At 42.6% G+C, this 26,821-nt stretch overlaps 1 protein-coding gene across 1 annotated transcript in view; it reads right to left on the bottom strand.

Annotated features, from left to right (window-relative positions):
- The window catches only part of ATP2A3 (ATPase sarcoplasmic/endoplasmic reticulum Ca2+ transporting 3), a 236,708-nt gene that overhangs the window by 137,312 nt on the left and 72,575 nt on the right, over window positions 1-26,821 (bottom strand). Inside the window, exons 2-3 of the mRNA XM_088447036.1 lie at window positions 23,224-23,241; window positions 20,857-20,939 (exon numbers count right to left, since the gene is read on the bottom strand). Coding sequence (XP_088303162.1) covers window positions 20,857-20,939; window positions 23,224-23,241 — 101 coding nt within the window. The remainder of the gene's footprint in view (window positions 1-20,856; window positions 20,940-23,223; window positions 23,242-26,821) is intronic.

Raw genomic sequence — 26,821 nt, 5'->3', positions numbered from 1 at the left:
CATTTAAAACACATCACAAAATCCTAGTGGAACCCTGAAGTAGCACTAGAAATACAGTATAAATTGTATACACACATTCCACATATATGAAATGGTTTCTTTGAACTGACAAAGCATAGTAGCGAGAAGACTATGGTCTCTGGGGAGGGGCTTCTGAGAAGATCAAATGTTTAGCTCAACAAGAAAGATTGCAGTTTTCTCTGCAGGGGTTTTCTTTCTTTGTTTACAAATATTTAATAACGCAAAAGCACTATTTGGAAAAATAATGCACTACTAAATAAAGTAAAGCAACATTCCACCTAAAATGTTATCTTTCAGCCAACATCTTCTCTTTAAAACCTAGTAGAACAGAGAGTATTGCAGGCCAGGGAAACCTGCATTTTGGGAGAATCCAATAATTCCAAGCACTGAACAGGAAAAAGGTGAGCTTCAAGTTGTGCACAATCAATTCCTTAAGCTGGGTACACACTAAACGATCGATTGGACGATTTGTCGTTTTGGACAAATTGGAACATCAACTCGTCCAGTGTGTACGTACTATTGCACACTCCTGCACGTCGTTCGTTGCATCTTCAGATCGGCCAATATGATGGCCGACACCATGGTGCTAGATGCAGCGGGGGAATGACATATCGGGTGACCTTACATCAGATCGTGCAGTGTGTACGGACAACCTGGGTACACAGCATACCACTGGTGATGACTGGACATTAGAAACTTATACACGGTGCTGTTTAAAGTTGAACTTCAAGAAGTTGTAGGGCAAAATTTCCTGAACTTTTGGATTGTTTTTATTCAACACAACTGTGGCATTAGGGGACATTATGCTATATAATAAAATACATTTAGAAGTAGATCAGTCTGGAAATAATAAATCAATATAAAATTTACATAGGGAGACTAATGAATAATAATTAAAAAATAAAAAAATAAATAAATCTGAAGATTCACGTGACCAATAAGGTAGAAAACCTCCTGACCCTTTCTATACAGGACAAGGGTCACAGTCCACCTTAACCTCCACAAACAGTACATGATTATTTTAAAGTTAAAAGCTTGAAGTAGTTCTGGAGATGAGTATTTAAAAAAGAATAGTAATACTTGGGTAGGGCTACATTTTTCAGTTAGAAACAAAGATACATTACTAGTTTTTGCACATCAACTCTGGGAGATCATGGAAGGAAGGCCCAAAGGACAAGTAAGGGGCAGTGAAGACTGAATTGCGTAAACATGCAGTGGAAGTTTAGCATGTTAATGTAATTAAAGGCCCTGTCCAGTGATCACACAGCTAAAAAAAATTGTGGGTCCCAAGGAGCACTCACTTTAAAAAAATTGGAGTCCTACTCACTGTTTCTGGGTCCCATTACATATCATGCTTTTGAGCTCCCCATATAGCATCAGACCACCCCACCTGACCTACACATGCACCATGTGAAGTCACACACTCATATTTGACAGTATGGATAACGCTTATATATAATTACATTGCCTTAATCTCACATAGCCAACAGGTGCAGTGTTGTGGGCAGAGAGAGGGGTGAGGGCAGGCAGCAGTTGGAACAGTGCTGGGGGCTGGTAGCAGTTGGGGTAGAGCTTGGGAGAGGGGGGTAAAGGCAGGCAGTGCTTGGGAGTAGGGAGGGGGGTAAGTGCAGAAAGCACTTGGGACAATGCTGGGGGCAGGGTAGAGGTAGTAAGGGCAGGCAGCAGTTGTGGTAGAGCTGGGGGTTGAGGCAGGGAGCAGTTGGGGCAGCGGGGGGATAAGTGAAGATAGCAGTTTGGACAGTACTGGGGGCAAGGAGGGGGTTAGGGGCAGGCAGTGCTGGGGGTAGGGAGGGGATAAGGGTAGATGGCAGCTGTGGCAATACTGGGGGGCACGGAGGGAGTTAGGAGCACGTACTGCTGGGGATAGGGTGGGGATAAGGGTAGATAGCAGCTGAGGCAGTACTGATGGGCAAGGAAGAATTTAAGGGCAGGTGGCAGCTGGGGCAGTACTGGGAGACAAGGAATGGTTTTAGGGCAGACAAGTACTGGGGGTAGAAAGGAGGTAAGGTGCTCACTAATTATGAACACTAAATGATAGTCCTGTGGGACTACCCTCCAGACCCTTTTGTGCGCCTGCCACATTGACTGATTGCAGTGTTAGCCTCCACGGCACCCCCAGCCCCATCCTGTTTGTAATATTAGCTGAACTCTCACCAAAAGACATCCCCACCCGCCTTCCCTTTCTCCTGCCACCCGCTTAGTAAACACTTACAGTACTTCAGGTCAGAGAATGCGCAGAGTAAAGGAGCGTATCCACTAGCAGACTGTGAAACGACTGCACAATTACAACATTGTAATCGCGCAGTCGTTTGACATGTGCACGATTTGCGCCCGCTTACTGATCGATTGCGCAATAATGATGTCGCAATCGCTCAATAATGTTGTGTAGTGGATACGCGGCATAAGTGTCTTTCTACTCAGCTACTCGTGTAAAATTGATCACTGCAGTTAATTCTCACATTCACAGTGTTGAGTAACTTTAGGTGGGTGCAGTTCTGAGGATGATTCCTATACACAGGCTCTTTTCCTAACTGCTATGGGTGCATTTTCCCTGATCTAATCATGGTTCTTTGGGACATTTATACAGTGTGCTGGAATAGGCTTCCGCTCTGTGGGTCAAACGTCACATGAATTTAACCAGTGATTATACAACACATACGTAAGAGGCTGAACAAAACATCCACATGAGAGAGACTATGGGGCCTATGTATCAAGCTGTTTCATACATAAAATTATACAGAAAATGCAGTTTCAGCATAAATTTATGTTTTGCTCCTATGTACTAAAAGCACAATGCAGGAGATTTCACAGAAATCTCCAGCAAAGTGCTAATTAGTGCTTCAGATCGCGGTGCCCATTATTGTCAATGGGGACTACGATCTGACCCCTATGTACTAAACTCCAAAAAGCGAAGATTTTCAGAGTTTTGCCACGGTAGTTTACACCATCTCTTAATTACTGTTATCCTATGGGGGGGGCTCAAGGGACAGGAGAGACATCTTCCGATCTCTCCCCCGCAGCCCCGGCCGGCCCTGGAAGCGGACGCTGTGCGCATGCATAGTGTCAGCTTCCCCCGGGGAAGTCTTTCACTTCTGTGAAAGACTTCCACAATTTGCCAGGGATACAACTCGCAGGAACAGTGGTTACTGCAACTGCTGTCCCTGCGATTTACCCTTGGTACAGATGTGCCACCATACATCTATCCTCCGTGCGCTACAAGTCGCGCCACACAGAGCGGGAGCTTAGTGTGACTCGGTAGCCCCCAAGCAACTTTTCATGCGTCTTTTTACCTTAAAATGCGTCTTATTTGCACAACGATGAGACTAGATAGCACAAACAGCTTCTGCTGATTAAAATGATGTGCAGAGCATGCCTATAATCTGTGAGCGAGTGCATCTGCATACGAAACACTACATTACAGTGTCAGTGGCTGTAACCCTGCATGGTACGGGCAGTTTTTTTTTTATAAAGCTTTAAAACATTTTCATCACACACTCATGTCATCCAAAAAATACATCTGATTTACTTTTCAACTAAATAAACAAAAAAATTATAGAGACCTCAGTTCAAGCTGCCAATTGCTGTACTTTACAAAAGTAGACATTTCCCATGATTTGTTTTATAGAGAACAGAAGTATGGTCTATCCAGTGTAGGATGTGTTTGGGAATTAAGCTTTTATTTATAATAAATTAAATAGATTTATAGGACAATTCTAAATAATTCCTAACAGTTTGTCATTTCTGTGTTGCAATTTGGAAATTAGAAGACACAAATCAAATTGAAAAAAAAAAAAAAACTAAAATAAAAAAAAAAAAATTATTTTAAAAATCCATACATATATAATATAGGGCCTAATTCAGAGGTGGATGCATTTAAAACATTGGGCGCATCACTACAGATGGGAGCACTTAGTCCCAGGCTACAATGTAAGGCTGTCCTCTGCCTGGGACACAGCATAGGCAAGTTCCAGCACTGGGAGCAGGGCCTAGTGTAATTAAAAGATGTAGGAATGTGTGCGTATGTTTAAAAATATAAACGGATGCATTTAAAGTTAATGTGCAGCTCTGTAGTCAGGACTTCAGGGCCGTGTTAGCAAAGCTCAGCAGATAAAGAAGGTTTTTATGTATTTGAACATGTTATTTTTAATACTTTGTGCGCAGTTGTACAAATGCATGTTTAATATGTATGGACTGTGCACTTATTTATTTAGTATTTTATTTTATAAGCAATTGCCATTTTTGGGAAACACTGTGTTCTGTGACATAAGAAGTGATCTAGTAATTATTCTGGCCCTAGTAAAAGGTTTAGTGCTAAATTACCAAACCTTTGTTTAGAGGGAATGCACTCCAGGGGTTATTGCAATAAATGGAAATCAGTCAAATAATACTGGAAGTGTTTGGTTGCAGTTGTTGCTGCTAAAGGTGGCACAAGCAGTCATTAAGTTTAGGGGGACAATTATTTTTTCACATAGGTGATTTGGGCGTTTGATAACTTTTCCTTCAATAAATGAAATGATAGTTTTTAAATGATTTTCAGTTTTTAAATAATTTTGTGTTTACTCAAGTTATTTTTGTCTTCTCTTCAATTTTGTTTAAAGATATGAAACAATTAAGTGTGACAAATCAGCAAATATAAAATAAATCAGGAAGGGGTCAAATTTTTCACACCACTGTAACCCTATAGGTGAATTGAGAAAAAAAAAAAGTACAGGGGTTAATAGGAACAACTGGTAGAATTTATTGACGAATAGGTCGTCAGCCTAACTGGTCTAACAAAATCTGTGTTCTTGACATTTCAATATGTGAAAAATATATTTCTGCATATGGAGGGCCAATGACTGAAGTGATGGCGCCAGACTTAAGAATTTGACAAAATTACACAATAAAATAACTGAAGGCCAGATTTAGCATTCGGATTTTAAATTCCAAGTTTTGTTTACTGTGGGAGAAAGGGGGGTAAACTGTATTGGAGTTGCTGTGACTGCTGGATGACATCCCAGCTGCTGGGGAACTAAACATCCCACCACTCTCTGCCACCATTTTGCTATTAGGGAATGCAAAAACTGTGGCAGGGCATACTGGAATGTGTAGTTCCACAGCAGCTTGAAGGCCACCTGTTGAATACCCCTTGTCTATATAGTGAAGAGTGAGGATGTTCATGCTTTATCTTGTTTTCTGATGATATGCAGTTTTGCAGCTTGTGTGCGGCAGCCTGTATTTTGCTGCCATATGTGTTCACACCGCTCTCAGCGTTATTTTCTCCAGTTCACACCTGTCATCCAAGCTCTCTCATCTGTTTTTGGTGGTCTCATCTCCTGTCCCTGGCCTTCCCCAATGATGCCTGTCTAGGCTCTGTCCTTCTTTCACTGCCGCCCCCACTCGTGGTAAGGCAGTGAACACCCCCACCCACCTTTTCTCTTTCAAGACACTTCCTTGTGTTATTCTATGCCCCATCCTACACAGCCCCGCTGCATTTATTTTTCTGCTACACTTATTCTCAACCGCTCACCCCTGCCAAAAGTCATAGGATAGAGGTCTAGCACCTTGTAGGACCCTCTCTAGACTGGCAAAGTGTAGCAACTCAGCTGAGCATCAATACCACAGGTGGATGGAAAACCTCTGGAGAGATGTTGACCCATAACATCTGGATAGCTTACCACTGTTCCCTGATTCCAGGTGCAGGATCTTGGGTGCGAATGGACCTCTCCTCCATGTCACATAAATGCTTGATTGGGTTCATGTTGGGCAAACATGGTGGCAACACCATTTGTCTGAACCTACAGAATGCTCCTCAAAGCAATTCAGGATAACTTGAGACCAATGACACTGTGCATTACCCTGCATCCATCGTTGTGGGTGTACATGAAGTCCATGAAGGGCTGCAAACGATCATCAAGCAATGCAATATAGAGGTTACTGGTCTTAAACCTGTTTTGGGTGGACCAACAAACTCAACCCATGGCATGTGTACACACCCCACACCATATGAAACCACCACCAGCCTGCATGGTGCCTTGTTGACAACTGAAGTCCATGGACTTATGGTGTGCTCCAAAGAGTGGCGCATACCCTATATGTTGCCAGTCCTCCATGGTCAAATTAACGTCACGAGACCAGCTGAGGCGCTTTATCCGGTGTCCTAAAAGTTAACAGGGGTACTGTGGTGGGTCTTCTGCTCCCATATCCCATGGAAGCTAAAGAAAACTGCACTGACCTGCTGGATATGCGCCTTGTACCTCCTGCATTGAATGTGGATGTGATTTGAGCCAGTGTCGTTTGTCTGTTAAGGACAAGTACTCACTATTTGGTGAGTACTTTCCAATCTACTAACAATCTGCATATATAGTGTCCAAGTACCCTGATACTGCACTCATTTCACTTTGAGGTATCCATGATGTTATAAAGAAAGGAGGGAGGAAACACTCAGAGAATTCCTGCATACAAGGACAGTTGGATCACAGTTGTTTATGCGTTTATTTCACCACCTATTGAATACACTGCCCAAAGTTATTGTCCACCTGGTGTAAAAACACAGAGTTGTTGCATATTTCACCATCAGAACACACTGCCGAAAGATATTGCTGAGCTGATATAGGACTGAAGTGCAAGGTTTTTTTGCATTATTAAGGAATATGCAGCCTACAGATATTGCCTACCTGACATAAGCCTACTAGGAGCTATATACAATCATTAGGACGCTCTATAGATAGACCACAACATACATTAGGACGTGAATAGAATACTTATTGCAGTACCATGCAGCAGTGTAAAAGGGACTTACGGTAATCCTTTTTGTTGGGCTCATGGAGGTCTGGCATACTATTGGTAAGGGACGATAAGGGATTAACAGCTCTGGATGTCCCAAAGATGTGACCTTCCAATGCACTTGCACCTTCTAAACCCAGATGCAGCCTTGGTAAGAGGGGTGAAGTGGATAAGTCGGCACCCTCTCCACAAAGATGCCAAAGTTTTCCATGTGGGCTTCGCTGAGGGTATCAGTTTGTTGATTGATTAAGCTAACCTTCCTATTGCCCATAGAAATGTAAAAGTTGGCAATTGATTTGCATCTGGTTCTGTAGGACAATGTCATGGCAGAGGTATGTTTGGAGCACGTGAGCGGCCATTTTACAGAAAAAACCTTGCCCAAGGGGTTGGTGCCGAAGAGAACCAAGCATAAGCTCCAACTTATTCAGCATATCTCCTACCTGGAAGGGGACTCTGTCAATGATGAAAGATCCTCAACATTTCCGGGTCGATTTAACGATGCACCGGCCCTAGTTTGGGTAACCCTGGGCTCTCTGAGACAAGGTTTATGGTGGAGTCAGCCTTCCACCTTCTGCTTTTCGGTTCATGGATTTCCAGCTTGCTGAGGGTTACGCCCCTATTTTACTTGGTAAGAAAATATAACAAGCATATATTGTTTTTATAATGCAACTTTCATTATATATTATACTTGGGACTAACACCACACCTTTTCAGAAACACAGTTTATGGTCTATTGAATAATTGTGGAATTTGCCTAGACTTTAAAAGGCACTTCTTTAACAGGTTTGGTAATGTATCCAATATTTGTATCACTATACATAGGCATATTAATATAAAGGAAGTACTACATTATACAGTAAATGCTTTGTGTGGTTATAATGTGTAAGTTAACAATTATCAAAATGACTAAATTAAGCTGTAAGTTTTTAGTGGTATTGATTGTCTTTTGTAGTTCTACTTTTGGCAGGTGAAGCAGAGAATTAAGGAGAGATAACAAGAACTGTCATTTCCCTACTCCCATATTGATCTTTTGGGCGGATACAATACCTACACCCATAAGTGCATACAAGACAATGAGTCTCAGGTAGGCAGATGGTAAATGTTAGAGCACATGTGGCACTCATGTCATTGCAAGCTCTTATCAGGTAATTCCACTAAACTTCAAATCAATTCACAGGATGTGTAAATATCATGTGCTCAGTATAGATCCAGTTAAGACAGATATATGCACAGCAGTTTTATTAACTTATCATATTGGAGAGTTATTACACACCAGTCAGCTATAAAGTACTACAATCATGGAAGGCACATTGCGTAACATTAATCCCTGCCTATGGAAAATTAAAAGGCCTAATGTTTTGTTATAGGACTACTAAATGGTGTAGTACCAATATTGTTATAGGACCCTGGGGTGGAGTGAAGAAATTGATATCAACTAATGCCCCCACGCACAAAGCGATATAGCGGCCAATCCGACGGTTCTGAACGATATCGCCGCTATATCGTTCCGTGTGTGGGCATGATATTGTCCGCTGCGCGCTCCCGTTGGGTCGTCAGTCGCTCCTCCAGATCTTTCTGCATGTTCAACTGATCTGGGGGATCGATTAACGATCCCATGCAGCGCTATGCGGGTGGGGGAGTAGGGTGCCGGCATATTGGGAGGTCAGCCACTGGATTGCTCAGTGTATGGGGACCACCCGATATGTCGGCCTTCGGATCTGCCGTCGCCTCGCAAGGTGCATATCGTATAGTGTATGGGGCCCTTAAGGCTGCAGAAATCAAGTAGGTTACCTGTCCAGAAGCAAATAAAACAGGAATACCTAAATTAAATGAGGGCCCAAAAAAGTTGTGCAGAGCATTTCAGCAGAAAGTGGTCATGGCCAAGGTCTGCTTCCAGGTCTAGCGTATAGAAAAAGTTTGGAACAACATCAGGTTCTCTATATGTGCTTCGTCGATCTTGAGAAAGCTTTTGACAGGGTACAGAGGACTGCTCTTTGGATTATGCTCGAGAAGATTGTATGTCCTGCGAGGTTGATTGACTATCATGCTGTCGTGGAATTGGTTTACTAAGTTAGAGTACAACATGGAAATGACCACAGACAGATTACCAGTCACCAGCGGTGTCAAGCAAGGCTGTGTAATGGCTCCCACACTCATCAGCATTTACTTTGCTGTGATGAATGATGCTCTGAAGAACTGCAGTGGACAAATCCAAATAAACGTAAGGACTGATTAGAGAGTCTTCGATCTACCTCGCTTCAGGGCAAAATGTAAAGTCAGACAAGTGTCTGTGTTAGAAGTTCTGTATGGCCAACAGCATAGAAAACTTGCAGAAATACGTGGGCAACTTGGATGCGTTGTGCCACAAATTCGGCCTGGTGATAAGCATGTCAAAAACCCAGATACTGAAACAACCAGCAAAAAGGTACACCTGCGAACGATGCTGTTGTCCACCTGGGTGGAAAACAGCTGGAAGTAGTACAATCGTTTCGGTACCTAGGAAGCATAATACGCGACGACATCAGCCTTGAGTCCAAAATTGCTACACGTATTGGCAAAACTGGTACTGCTTTCGGCAAACTCAATCAAAAAGTGTGGAAGTCTCACGATCTCCAGCTGCAGACTAAACCCGCTTTATTCGTGGGCCCGGTGCAGGTCACACCCCCTCCATGTGACATCACAGGGGCGGGGTCACAATCTCCAGTTATTACAGTAATGCCCGGAGCATCCTGAGGATACTCAGGGGAGCTGTGACCGTCTGAAGCGTTTTAAAGATGGTCCTGGCTGCACTGCTGCATAGATTCTGGCTGCAGGGTGCCATTCTAGGAACTCTGCTAGCCAGATGAGGCTACCATAAAAAAGCTGGGCGGGCCAGAACAAATAATTCTGCGGGCCTTATACGGCCCCGGGCCAGGAGGTTCCACATCCCTGATCTACAGGGAAGACATAAGACTGGTCAGCCGCCACCTGAAATTCCTCCAGGCAATGCTGCGTGTGAATTGGCAGGATCGTGTCCCAAACTCCGAGATACTTAGTCAGACGATGATGGTGTGGACACCAAGAGTGGATGAATGACTCGAGGTTGCCGAAGTCTGTTTTCTACTCTGAGCTTTTGAGTGTAAAACGCAAGGCTGGGGGTCAATACGTACAAGGATGTCTTAAGGAATCACCTGGCTTCAAGCGGCCTTTCTCACGACACCAGTGAGGAACTCGCAATAAACAGAACGGAGTGGCGAAATGCTGTGGAACTCTGCAGCTCCTTCAGGGTTACCTTTGGTCTCTGTGCTGCCTCTCTGATTAATGCCCTCCTTGCCCGATCTGTGAGTTTTGGTGGGCAGCCCTCTCTTGGCAGGTTTGTTGTGGTACCATGTTTTTTCCATTTGAGGATGATGGATTTGATGGTGCTCCGGGGGATCATCAAAGATTTGGATATTTTTTTTTAATAACCCAACCCAGAATGTACTTCTCAACAACTTTGTCCCTGACTTGTTTGGAGAGCTCCTTGGTCTTCATGGTATGATGCCTCTTGCTTAGTGGTGTTGCAGCCTCTGGGCCTTTCAGATATAGATGTTTATACTGACAGATCATGTGACATTTAGATTTCACACAGGTGGACTTCATTTCACTAATTATGTGGCTTCTGAAGGTAATTGGTTGCACCAGAACTTTTGAGGGGCTTCATCGCAAAAGGGGTGATTGGCATGTGCATATGTAATTTTCAGAATTTTATTTATAAAGATTCTTATATATATATATATATATATTTTTTTTTTTTTTTTCTCATTTCACTTCACCAAATTAGTCTATTTTGTGCAGATCCATCACATAAAATTCAGATAAAAAAAAAAAGAAACATTTTTTTTTTACAAGTTGCAAGGCACTGTAAATCAGTGTCTGCATTTTTGTTTATCTACAGTCAGGTCCATAAATATTGGGACATTGACAGAATTTTCATTTGTTGTCCTCTATTCACCACCACAATGGCTTTGAAATGAAACAAACAAGATGTGATTTAACTGCAGACTTTCAGATTTAATTTGAGGGTAATTACATCCAAATCAGGTGAACGGTGTAGGAATTACAACGGTTTCTATATGTGCCTCACACTTTTTAAGGGGCCAAAAGTAATGGGACAAACTAAACAATCCTAAATCTAACTTTCACTTCTTAATACTTTGTTGCAAATCCATTGCAGGCAATTATAGCCTGAAGTCTGGAACGCATAGACATCACCAGACGCTGGGTTTCATCCCTGGTGATGCTCTGCCAGGCCCTACTGCAAATGTCTTCAGTTCCTGCTTGTTCTTGGGACATTTTCCCTTCAGTTTTGTCTTCATCAAGTGAAATGCATGCTCAATCGGATTCAGGTCAGGGGATTGACTTGGCCATTGCATAACATTTCACTTTTTAGCCTTAAAAAACTCTTTGGTTGCTTTTGCAGTATGCTTCGGGTCATTGTCCATCTGCACTGTGAAGCGGCGTCCAATGAGTTCTGAAGTATTTGACTGAATATGAGAATATAATATTGCCCGAAACACTTCAGAATTCATTCTGCTGCTTTTGTCAGCAGTCACATCATCAATAAATACAAGGGAACCAGTTCCATTGGCAGCCATACATGCCCACGCCATGACACTACCACCACCATGCTTCACTGATGAGGTGGTATGTTTTGGATCATGAGCAATTCCTTTCCTTCTGTCAATAGGATGTTGTTCCAGAACTGTAATGGCTTTTTTAGATGTTGTTTGGCAAACTCTAATCTGGTCTTCCTGTTTTTGTGGCTCACCAATGGTTTGCATCTTGTGGTGAACCCTCTATATTCACTCTTGTGAAGTCTTCTCTTGATTGTTGACTTTGACACATATACATCTACCTCCTGGAGAGTGTTCTTGATTTGGCCAACTGTTGTGAAGGGGTTTTTCTTCACCAGGGAAATAATTCTTCTGTCATCCACCACAGTTATTTTCCGTGGTCTTCCGGGTCTTTTGGTGTTGCTGAGCTCTCCGATGCGTTCTTTCTTTTTAAGAATGTTCCAAACAGTTGATTTGGCCACACCTAATGTTTTTGCAATCTCTCTGATGGGTTTGTTTTCATTTTTGCAGCCTAATGATGGCTTGCTTCACTGATAGTGACAGCTCTTTGGATCTCATATTGACAGTTGACATCAACTGATTCCAAATGCAAATGTCACACCTAGAATCAACTCCAGACCTTTTACCTGCTTAATTGATAATGAAATAACGAGGGAATAGCCCACACCTGTCCATGAAATAGCTTTTGAGTTGATAGTCCCATTACTTTTGGCCCCTTAAAAAGTGGGAGGCACATATTGAAACTGTTGTAATTCCTACACCGTTCACCCGATTTGGAGGTCATTACCCTCAAATTAAATCTGAAAGTCTGCAGTTAAAGCACATCTTGTTTGTTTCATTTCAAAACCATTGTGGTGGTGAATAGAGGCCAAAATCTGAAAATTCTGTCAATGTCCCAATATTTATGGACCTGACTGTATATAAAATATTACTGCAGCTAATAACTACATACTGTACTAATAGGGTGCTGTGCATGCGCTGAATGAAGATTCATCCAGCAGAGATAATCTTTAGATATGCTACAGGGGAAAATTATCAGTTTTCCGAAAAACGGTCTCCGCAAAAGGGGCAGTTTTTCGGAAGTGATAATTTTAGAAGAGACTGAGGATGAATGACAAATTTTAGTAAAATAATGTGGCACATTTAAAACTGAAGTACCACTTGTAACAATTTTATCATGAGGAATATGGCACAAACCAACTTCATCTACCGAAATCAAAGTATGGAAAAGTATGCCAGCAGGTACAAGATAGGAATCGATCATTAGATTTAAGAAATTTTTCAGATACTCCAGAATCACGAGTACACCAATATCACGATCCGGTGCAAGTGTTCCTCTGTGGAGGACGATGAGCCGGGGGTTTGGGTGACTATGGAAATGACTGTAACTAGGTCTCCTAGTTGCGGATGAACCCAGGTTTGGCTAGACCTGCCCAGAGGCGCAGAGTCTAACTCACTTGGTGGTTTTCTCCAGTGACCCCTCCAATTGGGATTTCGTTTTCGCCGCACCAAGTGAGCAGGTCGCGGCCCTCTGGACAGGTACCTGGGAATGGCAGAAGACCGGAAACTATATTAAATGAAGCAAATGCTAGAACACTGGAGATAAACTGGATGCTTCAATATAGGAAAGGAACTGAATACTGGAACACTGTTAGAGATCCTAATCACAGGCTTGCTTGAGAATACTGGGAAATGTACTGGGAATTGCTAGAATATCCAGGTGTTGATTTACACAGAGAAATGTGGACACATGCATATACTAGGAATTGTTACATATGCAGGTGCAGATTTGTACAGAAAAACACAGAGAAGTGAACACCGGCATATACTAGGGATTGCTAGGTATGCAGGTGAATACACAGAAAAACACAGATATGTAGACAGGCATATACTGGGAAATCGTGTGTGGATTCAAATGTATGTGACTGTCTCATCTTGCTTATTGCAGCGATATTCTGCATAGAACCTCATGCTTGCAATCGTGTGTGGATTCAAATGTATGTGACTGTCTCATCTTGCTTATTGCACCGATATTCTGCATAGAACCTCATGCTTGCAATCGTGTGTGGATTCAAATGTATGTGACTGTCTCATCTTGCTTATTGCACCGATATTCTGCATAGAACCTCATGCTTGCAATCGTGTGTGGATTCAAATGTATGCGACTATCTCTTGCATAGATTTTTTTATTTTTTTTCCTCTTCCTGTATAGTCTGTATTGGTCAGTGAAGCATAGTTTATGGTATATATCTGGCCTGGTTTTTGCTCCAACTCAGAGCAAGTTATCTCCTTTGATCAGCAGGCCAATTGAGTCAGCTGTAGCCTGTCTTAATCAAGGGATACCACTCCTTATATTCAGTCTAGGGGCAGCTGGGGCAGGGTTAAAAACACCAAGTGTTAAATGCACAAAGTGTGATTACATAACAGTTAATCAAAACAGTTGAACAAACATTGACCAACATCTAAGGTAATTTCAGATTAAGATACTGATTACTTTAAAATTTGTCTAAAAAAAAAAAAAACATAAAACTCACCATGTACTACACATTTCTTTTTTTCAACTCCCTCCTTTGTATTTTCTCTAAGGATTTAACATCCCTAACTCTCCCTGCATCTCACCTCTCTGGGCACACTGCCGCTCTATTGAGTCACTCACCTCCTCTAAAAACGAATGAGATTTCTTTTCATCAAAAATTGTCTATTACAGCCTCATTGTGTCACTATAAACATTTTTTACACACCTACAACTATATCTACTTCTCCATTCTTCTGCTTTTATTATCTGGTGACATATCACCAAATCCAGGCCCCACACATGGACAGCGGATATACTATGGAATAAATATCCTGCAAACCTCACATGTCTCCCATCACCCTCCAAATCAATAAATGTGCCTTACAGAATTCACACTTGATCACAACGTATTATTTTACATCTGAACATCTCTTTACAATAACTACTTTAACCAATTTCTACATTTACCTGAGACTGCTGGTTTATACGTTAACCAAACTCTCTAAATAGTCCTTCATGAAGTGGCTTCAGCTACCCGTCAGACTTCACGTAAACTGATATAACAGCCATGGCTTTCCACAGACACCTACAAAAACTGCCTCTTAAAGTAGAATGTCAGTGGCGTAAATCTTAATTCAAATGACTTCCACACATACTGTAAAATAGGAATCCAGCCATCTGTCATCCTAACCCTCTGTCCCATGCTCACTGTCTACCCCATCCGTGTCACCCCTGTCTGTTTGCCCATCCCCTCTAGAATGTAAGCTCTCACGAGCAGGGCCCTCTTTCCTCTTGTGCTTATCCTTTCTTTACTTATATTATCTGCTCTATACTCAAAAGCACCTAACCCGTGACTTTTACCATCCTGCTACTGTTGCAGCAGTGTTTATATACCATGTACTTGTCTTGTAGTGTCTTAAACTGTATGACACGGTTTTCTTGTTCTGCTCAACTGTTTATGTACTATGTCTATGTACTATGTTTGTGCACTATGTTTATGTACTATGTAAGGCGCTGCGGAACCCTTGTGGCGCCATATAAATAAAGGATAATAATAATAATAATAATAATAAAGCTTAAAGATGAAGCTGGTAGCTAATTAGTAATAGCAGGTAATCTGACACCTCAGTGACACAGGGAAATAGCCACATAACTAGCAGCACATGCACATTACAAAACACACAGACATAGAAAACATGAAAGACAGGATACTGGGAGAGAACTAACTCTCAGACTGAGAATAGCATGGAAGCTAATGCTGGAAACTTTAATGAACTGTGAGCAGGCTGAGCAACACACTGAAGGAAATAGCACAGAGCAACACTGGTGAGTATCACAAGGCACTGGAACAACGAAGTTGAACAGCAGGTTCCTGTTCGTGGAGTCAGACTTAAATAACCCTGGGTAGCTGATCATTGGATCAGAGGGTCAGCTGATTGACCACAGGACTACCATTGGGAGAGACTAGACAGGTGATATGAACCAACATGGCTGCACACATGCCCGGCACCCCGGAACCAGGACGCACACATGGAATCCCTAGCGGACCCCAGAGAGAATACTCAGTCAACACTTACCTCCACTCCCAGCGCTTGGACACCTAAGCCCAAGGACACCAACGCAGAGGTGAGTAGCGGCCGATCCCAGGCCGCATCCTGACAACCAGTTTGGGTGATATAGAGAGGTTGTGTATGAAATCCAGGCTGTCGGGATGCTGCTGGTCAGAATACAGACAGCGGCTTCCCAACAACTAGAGCCCCGACACCCATAGAAACGTAAGGTAAGTATTTTCCTAACCCTCCCTCCCAGGTACCAAACCCTAACCTCCTCCCCTAGTGCCTAAGCCTAACCTCCCCGCACTCTAAATATAACACCCCCTCCCCAGTGCCTAACCCTAACCTTCCCCCTAGCGCCTAACCCTAACACGCCGATACTTTCCTTCGGGATGCCGACTTCGGGATACTGGTCCCGGGATCCCGACCTGTCAGGATTTCTCTGCCCGTATTTAGACCGTCGGCATCCCGCACGCCGTGATGCCGACTACATAGACACATATGCTTTTAATCTCATTTCCACTACTGGAGGTGCAACTGTGTATTCTTAAGTAGGCAAAGCTCAGAGTGGGCATGTGGATGGAACCAAGGGCTATGCAATGTTGGACGAAAGTATACATTCGTTTTAGACGCATCTTTTGAGCCAACTATAAGCTGAGGCAAGTTTGCACATATGATAATTATCAAACCAAACATGTTTGTGAACAGACTGCCCCTAACCGTACGAGTACAACTGTGCACTCGGGCAAAAAATAAGATTTATGGTATAACATACCTCAGTTAACTCTTTCTTCGAGGTCCAATATGGTCCACAGGATCTACCTTGGGGGGTATGTAGTTGGAGTGATCCATTGCACCAAACAGCTTACAGCTTTGAAGCTCCCAGCATACACAGGTCCTCCTCCCTATATACCCCGCCCCCAAGAGACGGAAAGTGGAGAAGGAAGTGCAATGTAAATAAGAAACACTCTCGAAACACGAAGAGGGAATCAGTGATGCAACAAAGAAAGGAACAGATCCCAACTGAGGCCCTGTGAGTCAGCGTGGGTGCCCTATGGACCTCGAAGAAAAAGAGTTAACTGAGGTATGTTATACCATAACTCTTTTTTTTTCTTCAGGGTCCATAGGATCTAACCTTGGGGACATCCTAAAGCAGTTCCCTTAAGGGTGGTGACGCTCCTGAGCAGAGAGAGGAGAATCCGCCGGCCAAAGGAAGCATCCTGGGAGGCAAAAGTATCAAATGCATAGAATCTGATAATGGTATGGATGGAACACCAAGTAGCTGCCTGTTCAGCCGAGGCGCCATGTCTAACCGCCCGCGATGGTCCCACAGACCAAGTAGAATGTGCTGTCACCTTGATCGGGACAGGGAGACCAGCCTGTTTATAGATCTGAGAAATAGTCATACGCAACCAGCGAGCCAAAGTCTGTTTGTTAGCCGGCCAGCCTCCCTTTGTGAAACTCATAACACAAGAAGAGCATCTGATTTACTTATGGAGTTGGTACGATCCACGTAAATACGCAAGGCTTGAACCACATCCAGGAAAGCTTCACCCTTAGAAATGTCTGAAGACTGGAAGGCCGCTACTACAATTTCCTCATTCATATGAAAACGGGATACCACCTTTGGAAGGTAACCCGCTCTAGTACAGAGGACAGCTCTATTTTGATGAAAAATCAAATATGGAGAGTGACATGACAGTGCTGCCAAATCAGAAACTCTACGAGCCGAGGCGATAGCAAGGAGAAAAAGCGTCTTCGCTGTCAACCATCTAAAGTCCATCTTTATCCAAGGGTTCAAAAGGAGAAGCTTGCAGTGCCCAGAGAACCAAACATAAATTCCACGGTGCCACCGTCGGGATAAACAAATGTTGCAGGCGGAGAACCCCCTGCAAAAATGTTCTAACATCTGGCTGGGGAGCAAATCTGCGATGGAACTACACTGACAATTTTGAAAATAAAAGGCAGTATAAAAACAGCAGCTAGCATTACAGTCACATACAATGCATAAATACATTAAAATGCTAATGCAGATGGACTCTGAATCAACTGACCAACCCCTCAGGGGTACTGGTAGGATATAGAGGGCTATATACCTGGCCCAAGGGAGAGGTATACAGGGAGAGACAGACCCAACCTCTGAAGGCCAACTGCTTGCAGCAGTGCACCCAAGGTGGACTGTGAGCGTCTCACACCCGAGGCAGTCAGAAGTAGCAAACCAGACGCGGGAATCCGCAACCGAAAGTTGCATCTGGGTTGGCGGAGGAGCAGCCAGGTGAGCGCCCATCTCCCCTAAACTGTTATTTCCACGTCACGGATACGCTGGCCTCACAGTAGTAGACGCTACCTAATGCGCTATAGTGAGTCTACTACCCATCCCCGGTGCCAGACGATAAGGCCCCGGCCGCCTTAGTGAGGCCACGTTAAACGAGACCTTCACCCTCAGCTGCCTCTGATGAGTCTCCTACACCAGAGGCCCGGACTGCCGCGCACAATTCCTCTCACGAGGAATCGCCTTACCTGCCATCACCGTGAATCCAAACGCAGTCCGGACCCCAGCGATGCAGCTAGCCAAGTCTCGCTGAGGCCCACCGATATCCCCAGGGCATAAAGCGGTACTGGCATTTCGGCATCGGCGGAGTTAGGAGTCGCAGTACATGCGTCATATTCGGCGCCTAGTACCACTAAACTCAGAATCAAAAATATAAAAGAAATGCCTGGGACTGCCTAGGCAGTCCTGCTGTTGAAACCAGTGTGTCTGGATACTTGCCACGCACCAAACAAAAAAACGGAATGCCTGTGGCTGGGAGCGGGGTATATAGGGAGGAGGACCTGTGCATGCTGGGAGCTTCAAAGCTGTAAGCTGTTTGGTGCAATGGATCACTCCCAACTACATACCCCCAAGGTAGATCCTGTGGACCCCATGGATCCTGAAGAAGAGCTAAGCTTTTTGTTTCCGTGTGCACAGAGCAGTAGCAGCTATAGGTAAGCTGTGGTCAAATCTGTATCAGGTCCACTGTGTTAAATGTTTTAGTACACACTGCTGTACAATTGTTAATCTAAAAAACAAGGCATGCCATATTGTTTAAAATACCATTGAAATATGTATTCAGTGCTATTTGGGTGTTCTTTATATTTGAAATGCTAGCACCAATAGACTGATCATTCATGCCGATGACAACCAACTTATGCACACAATATACAAATGGTCAGGTCTTTTAGGCTAGATGCGTGATCGATCAGACAATCCCCAAACAGATCGACATAACAGATTGTGCGGCAGTAGCACCACTTCTTCCATTCCTTTTCAGTTTTAGACAGATGTGTATAAAAGTTCATGGTGAGATCAATACACTTTACAACTGCCACTTGTTCTGATACATTTTGCTTGAGTGTTTTTATTAAATATTATAACTTTTTAATACAAAAACCCAATGCTAAACCTTGAGTATAAAAAATGAATAAATAAAATAATAATAAAAAAAAAACAACTATCTTTATGTTTCACTTCATTAGGTGCCATAACCTTGCTCATCCTTGTGGATTCAATCCACATAGTTCTGACTCACATGCCGGTAAAATCTCACTCCCACACACAGTTCTAGAAACTTACCCTGCAGAAACTTTCAGAGTACAATTTAAGGCATTTTTTTTATTAATCATCACTATACCACCAGCATATTGCCTTTTGGGAGCCACTTTATAGCTGTAGCATTAAATACAGCTACATGTTAACCACTTCTATATTTATGATTCATTCAGTAACATACAGTATAACGCGTGTTAATATAGTTCAATTCCTTACACATTTGGGGCCTGATTCAGAGATGTGCGCTAACGTAACTGCATATTCTCACAGATCGCAGTTGCTAAAATATGCTAATGCCTTCCAAAGCACAGCCGAGCATAGGGACACCCACTGCTGCCTTCTCATATCAGATGACGTACAAGAGCACAAACATTAGTAGCATCAATGTACATCAGGCAGCTATGCTGCATATGCGGCAAGTCTGACCAGCCGCAAACACTGCAGCTCTCCCGAAACGCAGAGAGCTCTCATGCTGCACAGGAGATCTAAATAAACAACCATGAAACAGCATTTAAACGGCGAGACACATCTGCGTTTGCATAGCCACTATTAGCTCCTCCAAACGGTGACTTCCTGTCACTCACTTTGCATATGGATCCGCTGTGCTGGCGTAATCGCAAAACAATCGCTGCGCACGCGCAGTGCAACTGACACTCATGCGCAATGGCAAACAATCGCTTGATCTGCGTAAGAATCGCCATAGCGTCCATCTCTGATTCAGGCTCTTATAATGCTGCATATTGTATACTATGACCGTACAAATGGAAGAGCTTGTAATATTCTTCAATTCTCTATGATGAGAGTTGTATACAGCACTGCGTTAGATTAAACAATATTGATGGGCCCCCGCAATATATGCTTCTAACTAACATTTATTAAAATAATGCAAGCAAATGTATTCTTCTATGACAAGTATGACTGATGGTACATACCAAAGCAATGCTTTATTGTTCTAATGTTCATAGTTACCAATCCCCAATACTGATGAAAGATTACTTCATTCTATAGTTGCTACAGGTTTCACTAATGTCAAAACAATATCAAAACACAAACTACATGAATATTTAGATATATTATTTCTGCATTCCACTTTGATTGCATTTACGATTTATATAATGTCTCACAGTACTTATTCTTTGAGCCACAGACACAACTAAGAATGTGCATTCTTGTACAAGGTGTTTTTGACGGCATCGAGATTGAGGACATCAACATATAAAGATATTCACACAAGCATTTCTGCTATTTGGGCGTCATAAGCATGGAGGAAGAAGGATGTCCAGATCTAGCCATTATCTACACAAGTCACAAAATGTATTTAACTTGAATTATATTTTTTTATTAAAATCAATGTGATTGTAGCCAAAAGAACAGTTCTACAATGCACCCCTGCATTTACTATCCGTAATATGGTTAAGACACTTTACAGATTCATACTGTATAACTCATGTTCATAGAACTTCAAAATAGAACTAGACATCTCAAATACATGTTTTGCCCTTATCACATATTTTCAAACTCATGTTCCCAGAACTTACAAATATATTATTCCTTATAAAACCATCACTTTATACTTAAATACTCAGTGATCAATCTTATTTACTAGTCAATTTATAGGCCATGCTAGTGTATATTGGTTTAGCCAGCAAAATGGCTGCCTCCCCTTTCTGTAGGTGGTGACCATTATTTAAAGACAGAGAGACAAATATGAATCTTGCTCAAGGTAAAAAAAAAAAAACACACAAATATATATATTTTTTTAATAATAATAATAATAATAATTTTTTCCATACTTACAAATGAAACAAATGCAGCTAGGAGAAGGATCCGAACTAAAAGATCTTCAAACTGTTCTACCACTAGTTCCCACAGCGATTTTCCTGGAAAACAAGTCATTTTTGATAAGGATTATAAGAGTTATTTTGTACGCCACCAATATTAAAAATTTGAATCCTGTACCTCCCTACCTTTCCAATTTTAATGGGACAGTATGATTTGAGGATATGTCCCGCAAGTTCAGGGCATTTATCCCATTTCTGGGGGAAGAAAATTATTCCTCCACGATTGGCAATTTTTCCTTACTAATGCTCACTATTATACAGAAGAGCCCACAATGTTCCACTGCGATGCCCCAGCCCGATTTTAAACTTCCAAGTTGTGGTTTGTGCAGATCAGAGGTTGGTCGGATTTTTCCCTGGAGGTACACATTGGGACACAGAGGCAGATGGTGATAACCCCTTTTTCAGCAAAAACACAGAAAAAACAGCAGCTATTACTACTTCTCCAAAATGTATTAGAAGGCAGAACGTGGAAAAATAAGATATCTCCAGAGGCACGTTCAACCTCTGTTGGCAGCTATGGCAACTAAGTGTGATTGGTAGTTGCTAACCAATGAAAAGCTGAGCTTTTTGTCACTTGTCTGCCCATGCACCATCGGTCCAGAAAGAGATCTCTTTGCGCATGCGTCGGATCTCACAAAACAATGTTCTATCCAGCAATCTCTGCTCTACCTGTATGGAAGAGTCATCGTGCCACCTCTTTGATGACTTTTTAATACATCTCACTGCTAAGACATCCTGCATAGCTGTGCTAAGCGGCGATGCAGGATGTCACTTAGGGAGGGAAATCAGTCACCCACAGGAGTTTTAGCTCCTGGATTAAGTGCCCCATTCTATTAAATTACTGCCCGCACCAAGGGTGCACTTAAGGTGGATTGTGCATCTCAGGAGGGTGCAGAAATCAGTGTTAACCAGTAAATTTAGCGTTAGTCGCGGCAGCAATTGCATAACTCAGGGTGCTTAAACCGGGAGCTACGGCTTACTGCGAGTTATCCGCAGACTTCACACAGGAAATAATTGAATAGCTCTGGGCACTTAAACAGGGAGCAAAAACTTTGCGGTAAGTCCCACAGATATTAAAATCTCCCCCTTTGTGCTGAGAAAAGGGGCAGGATAATATATTTGCTCCACTGTCCTAAAAGAGGTTGGAGTAGCTCTAGCTGCATGTAATGGAATACGTTTAAAACAGTTGTAGTGGAAAGTGTGGTTAACCTTGAACAATGTGATATGTATATATATACACATATATACATATATACATATATACATATATACACATACACACATACACACATACACACTTGCATGCCAGACAAAAAAAATATAACAAGTACAATTTATGATTTACAAGAAAGACAGAGTGTGAAAAACTTTGGGCTCACTAACACTGCATTTGGTAAAGTGTTTGAACTGTCCTGCAACACACATCAGTGGCGTAATTAGGGCAGGGCCGCGGGGGCTCGTGCCCTGGGCACCATGCAAGCGGCAGCGTGGTGGTGGGAGGGCGCGCGCGCCACTGGCCACAGTACAGGCCCGCCCTAGTCACTCAGTGTAGTGCAGACCGCAGTGAGTGCCGCCGGCGATGTGTGTGTTTCAGCAGCCAGTGAGAGTCAGACAGTCTCTCATTGGCTGCTGCGCCCACTGCCAGAGGAGCTGGAGCTCACTCATGAGCTCCGCCTTCCGCCTCCTGCAGTGGGTGATGGGAGAGCAGTCATGACGGCTCTCCCATAGTACAGAGCGGGTGAACGGAGGAGCAAATAGCGGCGGGCGCGGCAGAAGCGGGGATTCAGGTAAGTCAGTGAGTGTTTTGTGTGTGTATGTCATGTTTGCCCGTTTTGCACTGTATAGGGGGGACTGTATAAGGATGCACTACTGGGGGCACTGTATAAGGGGGCACTACTGGAGGCACTGTATAAAGGGCAAATTGCATAAGGGGCACTACTATAGTGGGTATTGCAAGAGGGGCACTACTACTCGGGGCATAAAGGTGCATATGTAATGGAAAGGAATGTTCCCAAAGTGACGAGAAAGGGGTGTGTGTCATGTTGAGACACCCCATTTTCAGTGGCCACATACCTTGTGGCATGTGACCACACCCATGTTTTCAGCAAGTGTGCAAATGGGGGGTGGCTCCATTTTCCATTTTACCCTAGGCTCCAAATACCCTACTTACATCACTGACACACATTAAGCTTTTATCTGTCTTGTACAAGGCAGTTTGACTTCTATCATTTTGTACATTTGCATCTAAATGCAATTTTATGAAATGAACCCTGCCGTTTTGGTTTAGCCACCACGTGTAAAAGAAATACATTTCTGAACTTACCTTCTTCAGCTGGTAGTTCTGTTAATCACCATTATTCATCAGACATGAAAAAGAAGAAATGGGGAGGGGAGGAGAGAAAAAAAAAAGATGTGTAAATTAGGGGTATGAAAAAATGCTATATTTTTTGTTGAATGTTAATGGTCTAAGCAATCACAATCTGTATACATATATTGCTATTGTAGAATACATACTTGTCAGTAATAATGTCGACAGCATTGTTAAGTCCGACTAGAAGCACTTAAGCCGGAGAATGGGGGTCTGAGCAACTAAAGAATGGTGTTTAGTCGTGAGAACTGGCATTTTCCGACTTAAATGCCGGCTGGGTTGCTCTTAGTGCCATGCTAAGCTGTAAGACAGCATTGTGGCTGGCACTTCAGTCGGATTCCTCCTTAGTCAGGTTAACATCGCGGTCATTTGAATAGTTCCGGGACCTCCTTCCCAGGGCATTTCAACATTGTGATCAAATTCAGCCTCATCTGTGCAAGAGGGGTGCCCTGTATACCTTTACCACGGGAGAGGTATACACGGAGACTGACCCAAACCCTCCTGAGACCAACAGCTACACCAGTGCACTTGTGCAACTCATATACACGTTGAGGGTAAGTAGAACAACTCAGACGTGCGAAACCCTTTGTAGGGACTACTTCTGGGTCAGGGGAGGAGCTGCCGGGGGAGTGCCTACCTCCCCTAAGCTGCGTTAACCAGCCAGGTACACTGGTCTCGTGGGAGCAGAAGCAGACAATCCAGGGGCCTGACTGCAGCAGCTTCTGGTGCGTCTCTGACACCAGAAGCAAGGACTGCCGCACGAGATTCCCTGTAAGCGAGGAACCAGCTTACCTGACATCTGTGTGTCCGATTGCAGTTCAGGTCGCAGCATTGCTGCATGCAAGCTCAGCCACGACCCTCCGAAATCACCAGCCCAGTTACTGGTGTTGCGGTCCGGCGGAGGTAGCTGTTACAAAGGTGCATCTTGATCCTGCCGCACCAAATGAACAACTAAAGGCCTATGGCTAGTGGCGAGGTATATATGGAGGAGGACCCAAGGCATCCTGGGAGCTGAAGCTTTAACTGTTTGGTGCCTGGATCTCTCCAACTATAATATCCCCATGGTATCCCTGTGGATCCCTATGGACCCTGAAGAAGAAACTTAACAGGGCAGATAATGAAATACCTAACAAGGCATTGAGATTAGTATGTTAAAAGCACTCAAGAAGCCTGAGAAGGGGGCCAGGAGTAGTTTAGTTAAAATGCACATCTCTTATGATATCCCATCAGCAAATAAAACAATTACCTGGGCAAGATAGGTAAAAATAGTCTTGTCTATGCTCACATATAATTACTTGGAGAAGTGAAGTTGGCACCAAACATAGCAGGGTTTAGCTCTCAAAAGTCTAGTCACCAGGTGTGTCTGCACATAAATAGACATCATATTTTATCTGTTTTTGATATAAAATTGATGTTTCTATAATAGCCAGGAGCTATTATTATTATTTATATCTTACATCAGAGATTAATGAGAACATACCAAATTTCCTGTAGCTATTATGTAGATATTTGTACTTCGGTTAAACGTTACGTGGGTGTAACTGACCTGTTCTCTGGGCTAATTAACAAGCCAGACAGTGATCAGGAACTTGACTGGGTCTTGACATTATCATGGTGGGGGTGGAGGGGCTTCAGGTGATCTAGGTAGGGGAGTATTTTGTTCTGTGTTTGACTTGGGGAATTAATTGTAGGTTGAAGCCTTAACCTGAATTTTCCTGCTGTGGCCCCCAGCCCAGAATAAGCCATTTGTAATTTTCTTATAATTTATCATTAAAATTGCAACACGTTTGTCTACATAATCTGTAACCCTTCTTTATAACATTTCTGTAAATAAGCGTTATACTTTTTGTAAAGTCTAATTTCATATATGCTCCACAACCCAGTCTTTGAGGAAGCTATTTAAAAATTGCCAAGGATACGCTTTAACGATTTATTGATAGAAGCAAGGGGAGAACTACTGAGTGGTAGTCTATGTAGTTGAGCCTGCAAAATTGTGAGAGAGTGTTAGGGGACCTGTTGCCCCTTCATGTATTTACAACAGGTTGCAGCAGTGGAAAAGTGTATGGTATAATGGGCAGAGATAGAATATTCATTGCATTAAATTTGGCTCTGCCCTAACTACATCAGGACTTGGAGATCTGCGTAATCGCAGTTGTGATGCTAGTGTAGTATCAGTCAGGGTGACACATTCATAGGCTCTGGCCTAGTCAGGCATACCTTTTGGAATCTCTGCCAGGATACAAAAGCATTCCCTCTAATTATCACCACTTATTACAGGTCAATACAGTGGTTTACTAAGGTTTACTAATACTGAGATAATTTCATGATAAATGCATAAGTGGTACAGTACGCGGCAAGCAGTTGAAGATGGCTGTACTTTAAATGTTTTATGTTTTGTGGTATAATTAGTGTGTGTTAATCTAATGTGAAGGCTGTGGGAAATGACATAGCAATGATAGTAGTCTTTACATCAAGGACAGTAGTTTAGAAGATTTACTGAATACCAACTCAATTTAGCTGAACCCAGTATTTGCTGATGCCATCTCTATTCCGCTTTTGGTAATACACACTGCATCACTGGGGACACCAGCCTGACCGAACATTGAGGTTCAACTGTCCTAGCTCTTTTTCCAGCAGGGATACTAAAAAATCCACCAGCCTACACATAGTTACTAAACCTGTTAAATAATAAGAAAACCTGTGAACTGAAAAGTGTCCTCTAGAATCAGCAGGGCGAAGGATGCTCAGGTAAGATAAATGGAGAAATGGTTGGTTGTCACCATCTGACAGTTGAGATTTCTACAGAGACTGATTCAGGTTTATGGTCTCTGCCCTCTGTAGGCTTTCCTTGTTCCAACCATACTATAGGTGATCTTATTGCTGTGCAGCTACAATTGGTAAAGATTGCCAAGAAGTTAAATTGGGTTTGTTTTAGACAAAGGCAATGACTTATCATTCTGAACCAGAATGATCATCTGAAAATAGATATTTTGTAAAAAGAGAATAAACCTCAAAGACATAAGGAGCAGTTATCAAAAACTATTATTTTAATCCCGATTTCATTATGCAAGATACATATAGCAAAATATAAAAACAACCAACATTGTCTTATGCAACATTTGAGGCCCATTTTAATATACTTTAATAAACTAGAATGGGAATAATGGCACAAAAAAACATGGAACTACAATGGTTTGTGCATTCTTCCGTCTTGTTACACTCCAAATACACAAAGAAGAACGAAAAAAAACCTATATCCATAGTGAAATACTTTTCATGACAAGTCTTTTTATCAGTCTACATACTACAAGCTATAGTTCCAGCATTTACCACAATATCCTGATTACATCTGCAAGATCTCATACAGGAATGACTACATTCTTCTACTCAACTTACTCACATAGAAATGATTCATGACACTTTCAATTCTGACACTTTTCTGTAAAATTGTTAGTACAATGCTAAAAATAACCAATGTTTACTTACTTCAACTTTAAGATTCAATTGTAAAAACTGTAATTATATATGTCAATATCAGGGATGACATTCACCT

This window comes from Taudactylus pleione, unplaced genomic scaffold (genome assembly GCF_031769625.1).
Source record: "Taudactylus pleione unplaced genomic scaffold, aTauple2 ptg000411l, whole genome shotgun sequence".
Lineage (NCBI taxonomy): Eukaryota > Metazoa > Chordata > Amphibia > Anura > Myobatrachidae > Taudactylus > Taudactylus pleione.
The sequence above is the reverse complement of the archived record's forward strand: the minus strand, read 5'-3'. Positions and strand labels throughout refer to the sequence as shown.